Source organism: Amblyomma mixtum, chromosome 5, assembly GCF_055824585.1.
Source record: "Amblyomma mixtum isolate Tamu chromosome 5, ASM5582458v1, whole genome shotgun sequence".
Lineage (NCBI taxonomy): Eukaryota > Metazoa > Arthropoda > Arachnida > Ixodida > Ixodidae > Amblyomma > Amblyomma mixtum.
In genome coordinates, this window is record NC_143016.1 from 34,777,202 (window position 1) to 34,794,019 (window position 16,818).

A 16,818-nucleotide genomic window follows, 5' to 3' on the forward strand; every position below is an offset into this window, starting at 1 on the left:
CATCGAAATACAAAAAAAGGTTGTGGCGACCCAGACAAACCTCTGCCGCCGGTACACAGTGTCCTCGTATATTCTGTCCTCTATATTTTTTTTTCCTCACTGTAACCCGCAGCCACACACCACAACGACGCCACGTCTGCTCGAGACATTTTCATGTTCATGATCACAGCTTTCGCTTCCTTCAGGCAATAACAACAGCAATAACAACAAAAAGGGAAACGGGAGGGGGGGGGGGGGGGGGGGGCAAAACTAATACTCCAGCAGGATGTGGAGCCGAGCGAGACACGTCCCGCGAGCTCCGTATTTTCTCCTTGCGCGGCGGTTCTCCTTCCGGTCTCTTCCTTCCGGAACCAGGTCCGGTCTGACGCCGAGAGCCCAGCGTCGTCGCCCCGCGTGCGACGATTGCGCAGCGATGCGTCTGCGCGCAGATCCGTCTTCCGATCTGTTTGTGACAGAGAAGAGAGACGGCGATCGGTTGAAGGCTCGATTCACTCGGGATGTTATGTTAGAACCGAAGTCAGGCTTCGCGTACAGTCATTTTATAATTCGTGTGATCTGTACTGTTTGTTTGTTTTCTTTGTAAAAGAATGCGAAGTTGAGCTTACTATTCGGTATCTACACTGGAATTGACACAGCGCGTAGAAGACGACGGACAGAGAAACACTGGTCACAGGACAAGGTTAATGTTAAAGGCTCGTCTGTAAGATCGCGTTGTTGGAAGCAGTCACGCGACGCGTCGTGTAGTGACGTCCCGTGACGTCACGGGACGTCACAAACATGTGAATCTTCAAGTAGCCCACTATCTGTTCGCTAATGTGATGGGGCTGCGTTTGATAATGAAAATCCTTGCAGTTTCAGCCTTCTGTGCAGTGATAAGGCGCTGATAAGCCGGCGGGTGGATGGTGCACGATACTGTTAAAAAAACTGGCCGTATGTACTATCGGGGCAAAAGTAACACATCCCCCCTCCAAGTTCCGACCCGTGCCACCCTGCGAAGAGGCGCCACCTGACAAAGCACTTAGGGTGTCGAAACGGGCCCACTGCGTTGGTCTCGACACCAGAAGTGTTTTGTCAGGTGCTGCCCCCGCGCAAAGTGGCATGGGTCGGAACTTGGTCGGAACTTGGAACTTGCCTCCGCGGTACGTATACGTCTGCATTCAAAGTAAAGAAAAAATTCTTTCAGCAAAGTTCAGTCAAAACTACGATATGCTGAAGCATCTGCTGATGCTGAAAGCATACCACTGAAACCCGTATTGGCAGAGACGGCGACGGATACAGAAAGAATTGTCTCTTCCTACTCGTTTTTTTTTATGGAAGCAGAAGTGCAGAGCCATACGCACTGTAGTTGTGTCGAGTTTATTTCTGCACCCGTACAGTGTCGTTGTCTTCTCGTTTCAGTAAAAACACACATAAAATCAGGCTGCTACAACTCGGTCATCTGTTAAATAATCGATATCATCGATTGGGCTCTGAAAACCGTCGTGTGCTCGCTCGTTCGTTTAACTAGAACAAATAGCTTGTTTACAATGCCTTTAACGACATGGCTACGGTGTAGCTGCGCGACTTTAGTCCTCAGAAGCGTCTGGGCATTGATTGCCGATGCGTGTGCGCTTATTTCGCCGTGTGGGACCGTTGTAAGCGAATATTCTTTCCCTGACTCTGGACACTGTTTACATCCTACATACATGCAGTGTCTACAGTTCTTAATGACGCTGTCCTTGTTCCCTTCGCTCAGACGGCTAAGGCGAGTGCGAACATTTTTCAACATAGGCGAAGCTCCGGTTTTTATTGTCATTCTCTCTTCTTGTATTCGCAATGGCTGTCACAAAGCCCGGAGCGCTAAAAGTTGTTGCATCAGCACTGCTAGCCCGGTTGATATTTTATAAATAGAAAAAAAATTGCTAGGGGTTTAGCGTAGTTAAATGGAGTAGGCGCGCGAAAGCAGGGGTCACTTAAGCTCCGCCTTAAGAGCTTTAGTCGGTTAATGCCCATATATGCAGAATTGGTCATTCTCTGCTTAACATTCATTGATCGCGGCGACTATTCATCCCACTACCAGCGGGATGGCCTAGCAGTTAAGCGATGCGCCTCAGCACTGGCAGGGGGCTTTTTTTTATCGCAGCCATCAGTAGGGATTATGGAAGCCATGTTGCGCTCCTCGAGCAGCCTCTCGCAACTAATCATTAATTTAACTGCCACCTGCCAGGGCAGGTTGGGATGACGCCACATGGTGACGTGAGACGCCCTTCCATTGGCTACGGCTATCGCGACGCTCCTCCGAACTTACCCGAACTTACTCGGGTAAGCTCGGGTTAGTTTGGGGGAAAAGAAAAGATTCTTGCTAAGAGTTGGTACGCCTGGAATGCTGCTTTCGCACTGATATTACCGCTGAAATTCCCACAAAACTATCTCACAGCAGGCCTTCGCACCAGGGCAGGGCCCGCCCACCTGATCTAATAACTAACCTATTTAGAATTTGCTAGCCGATGGAAGAGAAAAGCAAAATTATCTCTATTACTCTAAACACGAACAGTGCTGGCGCTCTGGTGGGTTTTGGTGAAGGTAGCTTTTACACCTGAATCTACTTTCCTTCTTAAGAAGGAAACTTGCGCTAGTTGGAAAGCGTTTGAAATCATATTTGCTATCGCTTAGTGAACACACAGGACAAAGAACACAAATACACAGGACAAACGATGCTTGTCTAGCCAGTATGTGAGTATCAGCCTTTTTGAGATGTATTATATTGGTTGTTTTTCGAATTAACGGCAGTTGAAGACTAGCGTCTGTCCTGTGTTCTTTGTCTCGTGTGTTCATTGAACGCTAGCAAAAATGACTACTTTCCTTCGCAGATTTCCTCGAGCACAAGTTGGGGGTAATACTTGTGAGAAAAAATTCCAAGTTTCACTTAGCCGGCTGGCTGGCCAAAGACCAGAGTTCATACTGGAATGAGCTGAAGCGTGCTAGCCGAGTGCGCCAGCGATAACAATAAAGAGATACAAGCAACCGTAAACGACAACCGAACACGGAGTATAATTTCAGTGCAGCGGAGAGGTGGCTAACGCTTATGTATGGCCTCTCATGCGCAGCTGCAGATACATGTCACATCTTGATTATTACGCATGCGCAGCAGTTTATTGCGCAGTTATTACGCATGCGGGTTATCCTCAGTACGTCTCCACCATACCTCTTTAATAATCCGCCTATTGATTTTAGACAGAAAAAAGTAAATCAAAGTTCTATAACTGCTGCGCAGTACTTCATATATTGCGTCCGAGAAAGAAAGTCTCTAGGTACTCTTTTATGCCTCCTGCCACGGATACCATGCACTAGACTCTTTAGAGTGTTGGAAAGGTTATGCTCCGTTATGCTCCTCAGTTCGCAAACACTTTGTACCAAATAGCGTACGGTTCCACAGTGTCATGAGATATTGCAGGCGGCTGGCCCCTTTAGTGCTTTTAACACGGAGAGGCATGGTACGAGCGCTAACAGACAAGGGTAAACAAGACTTTGCGACCACTTGGAGTGTTTAGTTTGTTGTCATTTGGTTGTTCGTGGTGCGTGCATTGCCTTTAGCTATTAATTTAAGCTTTCTTGCTCTCCGGTGGTGATGCTGTGAGTGTTGCAGAATCATGACACGAGGAAACGTGTTACCAGCGCCAGCAGACTAGTACTAACTACAAATGACAAACGGTTCCTGCTGTCTAGCTCGTAATTGGTCTTTGGTTGTTAGCGCGTTTAACATGTTTCGTCGCGTCACGACTCTACAGCACTGACAATTAACGCCGGAACAAAGAGAGCCGGAAAGCTCGGAGAGGGAGAGGCATGCTGAGAGTACGCACCTTCATTTCGCTCAGAAGACCTGTATGCGGTGGTTCTCGCGGTCGCAAACGACGATGTTCCCGCTGGGCATGACGGCGATCCCTTCGAGGCCCTTGAACTCGCCGTCGCCGGAGCCCCACTGGCCGAAGGCGCGCAGGAAGGAGCCGTCTGGCTGGAAGATCTGGATGCGGTTGTTGCCCGAGTCGCCCACCATGATGTAGCCCTGGTCGTCGACGGCCACGCCGCGCGGGAACTTGAACTGGCCTTCTTCCGAGCCTTCGGAGCCGAAGGTGGAGAGGCTGCGCCCGTTCACGTCGAATATCTGGATGCGGTGGTTGTTGGAGTCGCTCACGATCACGCGGTTCGTGTTGGACACGGCCACGTAGTGCGGGTGCTCCAGGTGTCCCGGTCTCGAACCGAGGGAGCCGAACTTGCCCACGAACGTGCCGTCTGACTGGAACACCTGCGAACCGGCACAGCCGCTGTTACCACGTTGGGAATAAGAGTGGTAGTCCAACAGCTCGCACCGCTGCGACGAGGACGACAACATCTCGGGAAGGTTTCCTCTAAGATGCCTGGAAGCGACACGCAACTCAGCTTCGCCCACAAGGCGACCTCTACTGGAATCAAGCACCTAAGAAGCAGTCACGAATTATACATTGCACGTTGGTACTGAGACCAGCGCTCATATTTTTTTGCTAGCGGCATTTGTGATGTGTGAGTTGCCGTTAAGCGATGCGCCACTGCCCTGCGATGGCAGCTGCTGCCACCACTGGGACTTGTTGCTCCACCGATCCAGGCTGCTCTTACCAGGAACCTCTCGCGACAAACCATTAACTTTCACCTGCCACGGCGCGAAGCTTGTCACAATACAGGGGGCAGGTTGTGATGACGGCGCATGATCACGTGATCTAGGTGACCCACTCGCGTCCTACAAGGGTGGAAGAGCGGGCTAGTTGGTAGTTCATCTGATGGCACGACAAAAGCTTCGAGATGCAAAAGTAGACGCGTAGCCCCTATTGTGCGCTCGCGGTGTCGACACGACTGTCGCTACGTTCGCTCGTCCTCCTTCCGGCGACGCCGCTTCATCGATAAGTAACACAGCAGTAGGATTGATAGAAAGCACGACCTTGCAGGAAGAGTGTTGCCTTTTCTGTAGGCAAGCCTTAAGTCACGCTAACCTTGACCTTGGAGCCCGAATAAGGTAGGACAGCTTCCAAGTTAGGAAAAGCCACCAAAATGTGTCACGTGCCTGAACCTGCCGCAATTGTTTTTTGCAAGTTTCTGCTATCCCCTCGTTCAGGAAATACGAGATGAATCAATGCATCGCTGGAACACATAGCACAATGCTGCGCCTACACGATAGGCGGCAAAACACAGAAACTGTTCCCCACGCCGTGTGTGGTTGAAGACGTAGACGAGGGTCAGAGCACTCACTTGGACCCTGTGGTTCTCCTTGTCGCAGACGTAGATGAATCCCAGCGAGTCGGTGGTGATGCCCCAGGGGTAGTTGAAGCGCGCGTCTACACGGCCCTCGCAGCCGAAGGCCCTAAGGAAGCGGCCGGACGGGTCGAAAATCTGCACCCGGTGGTTGTAGCGGTCCGACACGATGAACTGGCCGATGCGGTTCACCGCCACGCCGGCCAGGCAGTCGAACTCGCCCTCCGAGCTGCCGTAAGTGCCGAACTCGTGCTGGAACCGGCCGGATGCGTCGAATACCTGCGACACGCACGCACGCTGGAGACACCGGCGCAAGGAAGGAAAAACAAGAAACGCTCGTCCTTTTTTTTTTATCCTCCGGTTTTCGTCTCGCCGCAGCCTCTGCAGGTGCCCACACGTCCGATCTGACCATGGTCGTTCCTAACGAAGCCGGTGACGAGGTACGTCTTAAAAAAGAACAGCAATAAATTTAAAGCCAGCATGCTGTCGCATGTGTTATGTCGGCTTAAACGCCCAAGGAAAATACTGGAAAATGATAGGCCATTTCTTTGTTCCACAGGCCTCACGATTTTCGCTTGCTCCAACACAGAATGCGATGGGCCTGTCTGTTCCATTTTATTTTAATAGACGAAATTTTGACTGTAAGTAAGAATATAACGTGAAACATTGTTATCAGTAAGGAGACTATGAATTCGAAAGCATATTTTACACATCACGGGAAGTCATTTAAACAATGCAGAATGTACGTAAAAGGCTGTTCAAATGCAGCACAAATTTCTTATATTCTTAAAATTTCGTGTCTAAAGAAGTAGATGTGAATCCTCACTAAGTCACCAAAAGTGTGAAATAATATATTAGCTCTACAGTGAAGAGGGAGTTATAAAACTGGCAAAATATAGCACGGACATCAAGGGCTTGAGTTTCTGTTACGTATTCGAGCTATTATATGTGGAAATGTGAATGGGCGAAACAAGTCAGCAGCTAGACCGGACTCTTGTCTTAATACGTTGTTTTTTTTACTTACCTCCCTTCTTTAATGCTTGCTGCTAGAAAACTTTTCTTTCCACGAGTGATGCGGAAACTTCGCAGAATGTCGAAGGCCGAGGATAAAATGTGGACATGCTAGGAGAAAAGTTTCTCTGCAGTCTTGAGTTGGAAGTGTCGAGTAGCTTACCCAAGCAACATTTCAATGAAGTAAGGTGAAAGAGGCAAAATGCACAGAAGCCTTAGCGATGCACAGCCAGACTTGCCAGACCTTTTTTGTGCATACTGAAGCGCACGCAAGTTTTTCCCCATGACTCAGAGTTCCAGCTGTTGAAGCCCTGAATTTCAAGAATTGGTTCATTTCTTTCTTGTTGTTTTATTACATCATTTCTTTAAAATTTGAGATGGTAATATTTCGACGCCTAGGTACCGTTGGAACGACTCAGGTATTCCATTTCTCTTTGCGGCCGCCTTTTGCCAGCACCCGCTCCTTTCCCAAGCACTTTTGAAGAATTTGCTGCTTATTTGTAAACGAACCAAAAAGATTGGTAAAAAAAAAATATGTTCCTTTCTATATGAGGCACATAGTTTTCTTTTTTTCTGCAAAAGTAATGGAAAATGCGCTTAGCTACAACTACCATAGCGCTTACCTACAAAACGAACCGAAGCGCGCGGAATATATGGCGGCCTCTCGAGCCTGCATTGATGAAAGATTCCCTTTTACGCAGTAAGTTCTATGGGCTGATCTTAGTTTTAGCTCCTAAGCAGACTTTTTGTGAGGTGCCGGAGTGACCTACGGCCGCTGGATTGCCAACATCGTAGAAAGACGTACTCATAGGTTTTCCCATGGCATCTATTGCGAATGGGCTGGGGAACATTAATCGATGAAGGACAGCACATTGTTGTATAACACAAGGCTAAGACACAATTACTTTTTACTCTTGCATCTGCTTGTGTTACCCGATTCGTGTTTTTCAACTCCGTTTCATGCTATAAGGGCACAATAGGTGCACCCGAGATACCGCCACTAAATACCATGGACAAAACCATGCATCTGTTCTCAGGCGTGGTACTTGCGTTGCTCAAAAAAAGAAAAAGGAAACGAACACGTAATGAATGGTTTTCACGGTACCCTTGTGGTACGCTGTCTCAGGGGAAAGAAAGAAGAGATTACCGCAGCAGTTGCCTCTCCACCGAGTGCAGGACAGAGCTATATCGAAAAAGTAGAGCTTTGTGACGAGAAACTTGGGTGTCTCTTCGTATTCGTCTGCTCTAGTGATTTTCCGTCACTTCCGAGAACTCTCGGACCCTATTTTGGGCATATCTATACAAACGCTGAGGCTGGAAATTCGCCTTTTCATTTGTTACTATGTGTTCAAGAAAAGTAACCGCGAGCGTTTCTGCAATTAGTGTCTTCGTTTTTCTTATAGTAAGGTCATGGTGACAAGACTGGAACCTGAGTTTTAGTTGGTGAGTAATAGATGTTCTCTGCTTGTGGTAAGTACGCTTCTTGAATACAGAAATGAAGCAAACAAATAAAAGTCTCAGGAAGAAAATTGAGTCAATAATTTCGTCAATAGTTGATTCTCACTTTGCTGTAACAGCTTCTCAGATGATACGATAGACATGATATGATAGACATAAGGACGTGGTTTATCGATGCGTCGCTGTGTCGGCTGCCCGAGTATTCAGTTTATAGTCCATGCTGTAATGCCACAGTCATGGCAAAGACATACGCTTCTCATAAAACTGAGCCCACTACCCGATGTTAACTAGAATATACGCATAGGCTTCCAACAACAGTTTGCATAAGGCAGAAACAGATGCGATCCACACTGATGACGGTCATATACTCAGCGCATAAAAACATTGGTGTATATAATCTTCTAGATGAGACCACAAAGAAACAAACAAATACCAAAAAATGCTCTGGCAGAATCAGTCGGAGCCTATAAAGCAATACACGAATAGTATAACAAATTTATTCGTCAGGCCGAGCTGTTGGCGTTGACGTGGCAGTTGAGTTTAGCCCAAAAGAAGCAGCAATGTTTAAGTTTTCCTTTGTTATACACAACACAGCCATTTCAACGTATGCCCATTAGCCTTTCGAGATTGCGCTATTATGCAGCCGTTAATGAGCGAGCATTAGTGGCACCAACAGGAACAACAAAAAAAAATAGAAAAATAAGTTGCATGCAGTTGTGTAACAGAACAGTAGTGGGCACGCCACGATTACATTTTTGCAGCAAGAAAAGGGCAGTTATGAAACCAGAAATGTCAGAGCGCAAAGCATCAGTTCTTCACGTTCGTTTATTGCACAAGTATAAAAAAGAAAAAAAAGATTGGGATAGCGAAATCGAAGACGTAGTTTCGATTATCACCTTAGAGGCCAGCTCTGAGGTGAAGAAGGACTTCGATGTTCAGTTTAGAACCCTAGGAAGCCTGCAACACGGAAGCGTTCCGGCGAAAACAACTCATTTTTACCTATTATGCGTTCGAAGGCACTTCCCTCCTTCGACAACATTAGGGGAATTCGACAGCATCTTTCCCTCTTTGTTCTTAATTTTCTTCACAGCGTGCGCCTTAAAGCAAGAAACCGGAAGCCCATTCTCAGCTTCCCAAGCTAGGAGGAAGTTCTCTTTTCAGATCTAGAGTGGGTTCACTCCGAGCTCCTAGAACGCATTACCGCCTGAAACTTTACCTACTTGACAACAGGAAGACAAGCTTCAGAATGTCTTTAGATACAAAGAACTAAACCTAATTTCCGCTGTTTACCTAAGCCACTTCTTTTCTTCTCTGCGTGCGTGTTTGCGGCTTAGCTTTGGTCGCAGATAGTCGAGATACTCGACGAGAGTACCTCGCCAGATTTAGTGGCGTTCTAGCGAGTGGCAGCGTGGGGCGGGAACACAGCTGTCGAGGCCGGTAGCGTTGCTGTGAGCATCAGGTCCGATCACACTGTAGGGGGTCTCTCACACAGGCACACAGACACACACACACACAAACGTATGGCGGGTGCGCGCTCAAGCCAGCAGGCGCCGTGGTCACACAGGGCGGCGGTCGGCCCGCTCTGTTATGGGGTAGGCGGGGGCCAAGTCCGGGTGTTAAGCTGATCGCTGCCAGCGCTTCAGGGGAGAGGGGGGGACTCGGCCGCACCCGATGCAGCCCGCTTCAAGTGTGCCGGTGGTGACTCTGAAATTTGCAAAATGACGCTGCCGTCAGGGTTGGGATCTCGTGTGGGAAAGCTGGCTATTCAAGCGTCTACTTCTGTGAATGCGGGTGTCCGTCGCTTGGTAATCATCTATATGTGCGGGTTAGGCCCAGGGTGCAGCGGGGATTGAGTGCCTGTCTTAACTCTGAAAATAGGGAGCTTAGTTCCGTGCAGGCAACCTTGGTATTTTTTTTTACCGTACAAAACTAGATGTGGGCTCTTGTATAATACCGGTGCGAGAAGGAGCGGGGCACGCGGAGACATGATGGAGAAGCTGGGGTTCGTTGACGTTGCTTCGACATGACTATCAATGCTTATGCGAGGTAGTTGATAGACCACTTTGTTCAGGTTACTTCCCAGGCTTTTTAATCAAACCAAACTGGTTCGAAAGGTCAGAGGTTTCAATAGTAGGGAGAAGTCAATCCTAGGGCTTGTATCATTTTCCTTAAGATAAGAAAGCGCAAATTCGACCGCGTCATGCATGGGCCAAATAAACCAAACGCATCTGAAATCAGAGGAAGCCGATATCAACCCATGCCCCCAATCCGTCTACGCTTTTACGATAACGGAGCAGCCGGGATAATGACTACTTAAGTTGCAGTATTCTGAACTTTGCTCTTACGTTATAGAACATTTGTATTGAGTTGCATTGATTACGTGCGATGTTGAAATATTGGATTAAATAACTGTTATAATCACTTTATTAAGCGCAAGTTTTTGGCGTACTTTCGTGGTGGTGACGACGACAAACGCTGCTAAAACCTAGTCGCATCAAATGTAGTTAGCAACACTTTATAAGCACATGTTGGGCAGAGGCGTTAGGAGCACCCACTAAACACCTTCTGACAACAACGATCGGAAGAATTGGGATGACCGTAAGTACAGACTGGTCAGACAGTCAGGTATGCGGTACAGGCGAGGTCTAGTACGTCTACTTCAGATTGTGGCAGGCAGCTTCTTGGTAACACGGCCAGAGTATGAGCAAGCTTCTGGACCTCTTTAACACCCGGATGAGACCAGCACTCCCGATAGGCTCAGCTTGAAGATAGGTGGTTATCTCAGTTATTGTATTTTTATCCTGAGAACCATCAAATACAGCACGGCGATAAATTAGCATTTTGGGTTGGGCCACGTTTATTCCGGTAATTAAGCACCCAGGGTACGCTTTGCGATGATCGCCGGGCAATTTTTCTCTAGGAAAAGTCTGCAGCCGTTTAATTCGATTTCATTTTTGAAAGTGTAAATCAAAAGTAAAATGGCCGCGAAACTTCTTGCAGCGTAAAGTTTGTAGAATGCGGCACGACCGTGCGACCTCTAGCGTTCCTTCCTCATTTCGTTTTAATCTGTTGCGTCATTTTACACTGCAGTTGCGCAAGTTCCGTGATGCAGTCTCTTAGACTGATAAAACTGCATAATAGTTGCAGAAAAAAAAAGAGTCAGCATAAGGTTACAACTATGTTCATGAAATTTACATAATCATCTCTGACAGCCCTAAACAATTACTAAATCTATTCACACCTCGAAAGAAGCAAATGTCTAAGCCATATGTCTTCTGCCAAGGTTAATTCAGTTAACTTCATCTCGTCTCGGTTGCGGCATATTAATATTTTGCTTTCGCCATCGCCTTCACGCAGAAAGAACATGGCGACAGGGAACGCTTTACTTTTTCGACCCATGGGACCAGCAATTCACTGGTGCAGTCATAGAGTTGTTTGACCGATGCAGTTTCGTTGCGCGAGCGAAGTATGGTAGCCGTTTTTGTTTTTCTTTATTTGGTGACGTTACGAAAGCTGAGTGGGAAACAAGAGCAATATTTTTGTAAAGTTCATCTGCACGTTTTTCACTCGACTACGGGCTTCCATTAGGAGTACGGAAAACATGCTTGTCTTTGCTGTGTGCGATGTACAAGAAACGGCGTTTAACAACTAGGGCACGAACAGAACAAAATACCAAGTTTCATTACATTACTTTAGTTATAAGTAATCAGAATGTTAAACTAAGCACAAGGCGTCGATAGCCTGTCGTCAGAGCATTATGATTCGATTTGGGTGCCTTAATTCACATGATGTACTAGAGGCCTTCCGTACGACACAGACGAAACTTTTCGCGACCATGCTGGTGATAAATAAATAGTGGGAGCACGAATGCAGCCCTCAGAACAGCTCGAATAAGTTTCTTATAGCAAGCCTTTGAAGCAAAGTCAAGCACTGTCGGCTTTACCTTGAACAGCCCATCCAGAGACTTCCATCAGTCGCTGCACTTTGGAATAGCACAGGAGTGACACTAAAAAGATAGGATGGCTCAAATGTTCTGAAAGAAATCATCCAGCATTTCTGCACAGTGCTTTGTAGCACCCGCATGGTTCTCATTATGGCAAAAATATGGCAAATAAAAAATTGTCTGCACTAAGCGTTGCCCCTTGTCCGTTCCAATGAGTGTAACTGAAATTTTCAAGAACCTTTTTCTACTCGAACGCCAGAAACGCTGCCAAGCCACAACTAATGGCAATTAAAAACTGCTGAACGTACATGTAAGGTACCGTTGCTGATTTTATACTTTCTTTCCTTCTGAGAAGAAGTAGTAGCCTCTGAAAAATATCTCCACTCATATAACACAACCTATTGAGAGCGTAATTATTTGCTGTAGATAGTATAAAAGTTCTGTTTCAACTTGTTTCCATATTTATCGGGTTAGCTTTGCATTGTTAATGATACTAGAGCACCGCTAGCGCTGGAAGTTGCCACTCGGCGCAGTGAAGGATGAGAATAACGTAAAAAACGAGGGCACAAAAACGGTGTACTGTCGCCAGCAACGTATACTTTTGCAGGATATTGTTTACAGTAGAAGCACATACCACGCATCCCGTAACATTTGTGCAATCAGCGCAGTGATGCACCTTACTTGAAATCGATGGTGACAGACCCTATAGTCCCCGTGAAACTGCAGGGTGCTAAAGATGGGCAACTGCTCAAGCAGTTCAAAATAAAATGCCGAGTTCAGGGCTCACCTGGACCCGATGGTTGCTGCTGTCGGCAACCACGATCGAGTTGTCCGGTCCGACAGCGACACCCCTTGGCCACGTGAAGCAGCCGGGCTCAGTTCCGCGCGTGCCAATCTTGAGCTGCATACGGCGCTTTTGAAGATACATGCTGCGCGGGAAGCCGTAGCCTCCGTACTGTCCATCATGGCGCGACGCGTTGCCGTCCAAGCCGCGGCCCCTGGCTGGAACATCCTCGTCCTCGGAGCTGTTGTCGTCGCTGCCGCTGCGGTTGTAGACCGCGTGCGAACTCCGGGACCTGGACACGCTCTTGGGCCCGTAACCCCCCGAAGAGGAGCCGGGCCCGCTGCCTCCCCGAGAACCGTACTTGTTGCGCAGGTACTGGGCCCAGCTGGAAGAGCTCCCGGGACCCGTGGTAGAACTCCCGTAGTCGCCCGCGTCCGGAGAGGTGTCCTTGACAGCGTGGCTGCTTTTGGAACGGGACAGGGCGCTACTGCTGGAGGGGCCGCTTTCCGGCTGGCTGTAGCGACTCCTGTACGATGGCGATGGCAGGGCGCCCTCGTCACCGCTGTCGCCTTCTCCAGGCAGCATCTCGTTGGAGCTTTTGCTCCGCGTCAAGCGGCTCCTACGCAGCGCTGCCGCCGATGAAGACGTCGGGCTGGAAGTTGCAGTTGACCTCGCCATCGCTGCGGCGTTCTCCTGTTGGCTTTTGCGCCGCTCCGTCCTCGGGTCTTGCTGGTCCATGAGCGCTGAACTCCTGCTTCGGCTGAGCAGCCGACTTCCAGCGCCGCTGTTTTCATCCCGTGGTTCTTCCTCGACGGTGCGCCTCCGGCTAGCAAGAAAGGAGGTGCCGTACCGAGAAGACACCGCGGTGGGGTCATCAACCGACGACGAAGGCGTGTCCCTCCATGACCGAAAGCGGCTGCTTGCACTCTCTTCCTCCTTGTCCCTGGCGTACTGCGAATGCCGGCCCGACGTGGGCGTCGAGGAGCGCACGTCTTGGCTGCCCCGCCGTGCCTGAGCGCTTCTGTTGAGGAGCGCCGACACGGACGAGGTCATCTCTTCTTCCTTCTTGGGAGCCTGCGTCGCGGACGTCTTGCGGGTTGGTGTCTTGGGCCTTTCGGGCTGGGCCGTCTCTTCCTCCTCCTCGTCCTCTTCGTCTTCCTCTTCGTCCTCCTCCTCGTCCGAGGTCTCCTCTTCCTCGGTGGACGCCTCGGACTCGGTGTCCTCCTCTTCGCCTATCTGCGCCTGCTGTGGCCTCAGGCGGCTGAAGAACGACGACTGGTGGGCGGCGGGAGACGGGCCGCCCAATGAGCCCGCCCTGGTCATCTCGTCCTTCTTCTTGTCATCCGTCGGTCGGCGGCGATCGTCGTGGTCTAGAGATACGGCCTTGGCCAGCGGCGCGCGTGTGGACCTGCGAAGGGAAAGCATAACCGGCTTAAACTATACGCCACTTGAACCGTCCGCGTAATGAAGAACAAGCAGCTAAGCTCCTGACGTTGTGCATGCAGAGAAGGTGCACCTTCAAGAAGAGTACGCTACTGCTTGCAGTATGATTTTATAAGTCTATTTCAACGCTAGCTGATTTATTTGCAGTTTCATAAGAATCGATTGCGACCTGAGGCAAACGAGTTACACTTAGATCATATTTGCTACCTTCCGAAAAAATATATCATACCGCTACACTAACACTTCTTGCATGAAGGAACTTATAAGCACAGCTCCAGAAATCAAAACATGTGCATCGTGAGGACTCAGAGTCGAATATTTATTTACCAACTTCTAGACACCATACCACAATCCCACGAATACCGTGAATAGATCTGCCAAGTGGCTTTAAGCGAAGGTGCAACTTTCCGCATTCATTATGCATAAGTTGTCAACTACCAACTGCGCAGATCATGCCATGCTGATTAATTGTTCACACATTCTGGGTTTGCAAATAGTTTATTAGTCTCGTGTAGTGAAGGCAGTACATGACGCGAAGGACGGGCGACTCGCTCTTGACTGCGTGTCCGTTGTCTTTCCAAAGCTGGGGCTGGGAGCGCGTGGAGACATGCCAGTCATGCGCATGCGCGCCAGGGGCCGCAGGAGAGTGAAACAGCCGCGTTAGTGGTGTCATTCGCCTGACGTTCCTCGCAGAACTTAGCACCGGAAACAATACGCAAGCCGCGCTCTTGTGCCTCTTGCCGCTTTCATCTACTTTCCTGTAAATCCTCATCATGCTGATATGTACTTAAGCTGCCGGTAGAACCCCCTCCCCCCACCAAAAAAAAGAAATAAAAAACTTTAATGACAGGATTCGTGAAGCTCCCCACAAACGGGCTCGCGGCGGGTACGACGACTATGGTGATTAGCCATAGCACAGGACGAACTAGTCATTCAGGACATCCGCGTTCGCTGTTGCCTAACTGACAACTGTGATTGGCCAACGCACTGAGAAAGCCCGACCGGTCATAAACTAGTTTTAATTCGTGGGCGTGTATTGACGGGTGCATGGACGAGGTTTACGAGTCTGGTATCATTGACGTAACCACTGGTGTAGAGATGTCAAGAAGGAAAGAGGCTAACTTCCCCTGGCATAAGCGAAGCGGGAAAATGTTGTTTAGAACCATTTTTTCTTTCTTTCTTACACCGACGTTTTCTCTGCTGTCCTTATTGCACGAAAGGGACTGAAGCGAACTACGTATTCACGGCTCTGGGAACAACGGGAAACCGATTGTGACGGAGTTTAGCCAAAGAGAACTGATTCGTAACTTTTCATTCCTCCAATAATTCTCTGGATTCTTTACGACTGCTCAACTCATACTGCGATGCTTCTGCCGGTTGTTAACGTCGCTTCCTAGTTGTCATCTCGGACGTCACAGGCAATAGCTATCAATGAAAGAAAGGCCAACGAAGAAATATAGAAATAAGGGAATAATGTACAGGCGCAGATTTCTTCTACAACATAATAAGCTCTAGGAACCTAAATAAACATACGCGTTTCTTATTCCGACTTTACACCTTAGAAATTGTAAACAATAGCCTAGTCGCAAAAAAAGAAACAAAACAGAAAAGTAAAAGAACGGAGACTCGAGAAGCAAAGCGTAACCATCTGCCTAGAACGTTTTCACGCAAATAGTTAGGTGAAACAACCGCAAACCTTCAAGACCTTAGCCACGGCTTTCTACAAGAGAAAGCTATATGGTGGAAGAAATCACGGAGCATGTCTCATTCGGTGTTCTGCAGCTATGCGCGGAGTTATGACGTCTACTTTTACTTTTTCCTAGGCACGTAAGTACGGAAAAGTTCGTTTTGAAGAAAGGTGGTCTTTTGTAGAAAGTGTCCAGACTAGCGTTTGAACGGTTGCGTGCCGAGAGCAGAACGAATTCACTAGCAGGCTCGTGGCGCAAGCAGCAAAAAGCAGTCGTTGTCTACTCGAGCAAACAAAACGTCCTGCGGTGGTCTCGCTAGGCAGCACAGGGGTTCGCACGGCACACTCATTTTGGTGATGGGGTGGTTATTGTGATAGGCAGATTAGTTACTCGAGTGGCGAGTTACTGGACAAGAGAAAAGCCAAAAGGTCTTCCACGAAGGGCCTCTAACCTTTCTGCGGGAGGCGCTTCTCGCATTCCTAAAAGAATACTGTAGCACCAGTTGACGAAGACTTCCAGTGTCGCCGTGGAGCCCGAAGTTTACCTTCCATCTAAAAAAACGGAAAGACCACCAAAGACATTCCGTCGGCGTCTTCTTCGCAGGGTCCTCTCTTGAAATGTGTCCAGCTAACAGCTGCGCTATTTCTCATCACGAAGCGTGTAGCTGACATAGCTTCGCTTCCCACATCGAGAATGTTCCGCAGGGCTCCAGCTAAGAGCGATGGTTTTCACTGTCTCTATGCATGTAGAACTTGCAGTAAGCGCCGAGCGCAGCCGGCCGCCGCGGTACACGGCGACGACGGCATCGCGCTCTAGGCCAGATGAGCTCTATCGTGTATTCGTGGGTTGTGAGAGGGCTCGCTGACAACACGTGTGTTGCGGTGGTTTGTGAACCGTGCATGTGGCGGAGTCAGAAACACGTGCCGTAAGGCTTTTGTCTAAAAAATAACTATGTTCGCCTTTATTACTCTCTTGAGCAGTGTCCCTGTGCTGGGTGCTTCTACCGGTTGCGCAGACAGTCTTGAACGTTGCGGGCTCCGTGGACGGTTGGGTGTGCCTTACATTCTCTTTGTCTCCGCCGACAGCGATGGCAGGACGAAGAGAAGGCCCGTCGCCGAGTTGCCGCTGCGGCACAAGCAGAACGAGGCGCTTACCAAATCGCAGTTCACTAATCGGGGGCTCAGCTATCGAAAACCGACAAATGAAGCCAATATCGGCGTTCGATTTCACGT

General features: G+C 48.7%; 1 protein-coding gene across 6 annotated transcripts in view; it reads right to left on the minus strand.

Annotated features, from left to right (window-relative positions):
• Nucleotides 1-228: 228 nt before the first annotated feature.
• The window catches only part of tn (tripartite motif containing protein thin), a 116,670-nt gene continuing 100,080 nt past the window's right edge, over nucleotides 229-16,818 (minus strand). For 3 of the 6 annotated variants that reach the window (XM_089543894.1, XM_089543893.1, XM_089543892.1), the window contains exons 3-6: nucleotides 12,459-13,863; nucleotides 5,257-5,538; nucleotides 3,840-4,282; nucleotides 229-442 (exon numbers count right to left, since the gene is read on the minus strand). In XM_089543894.1, coding sequence (XP_089400020.1) covers nucleotides 3,851-4,282; nucleotides 5,257-5,538; nucleotides 12,459-13,863 — 2,119 coding nt within the window. In that variant the 3' untranslated portion in view covers nucleotides 229-442; nucleotides 3,840-3,850. Of the gene's footprint in view, nucleotides 443-3,839; nucleotides 4,283-5,256; nucleotides 5,539-6,266; nucleotides 9,433-12,458; nucleotides 13,864-16,818 lie in introns of those variants that run through there. The other 3 variants (XM_089543895.1, XM_089543896.1, XM_089543897.1) reach the window with 3 other exon arrangements.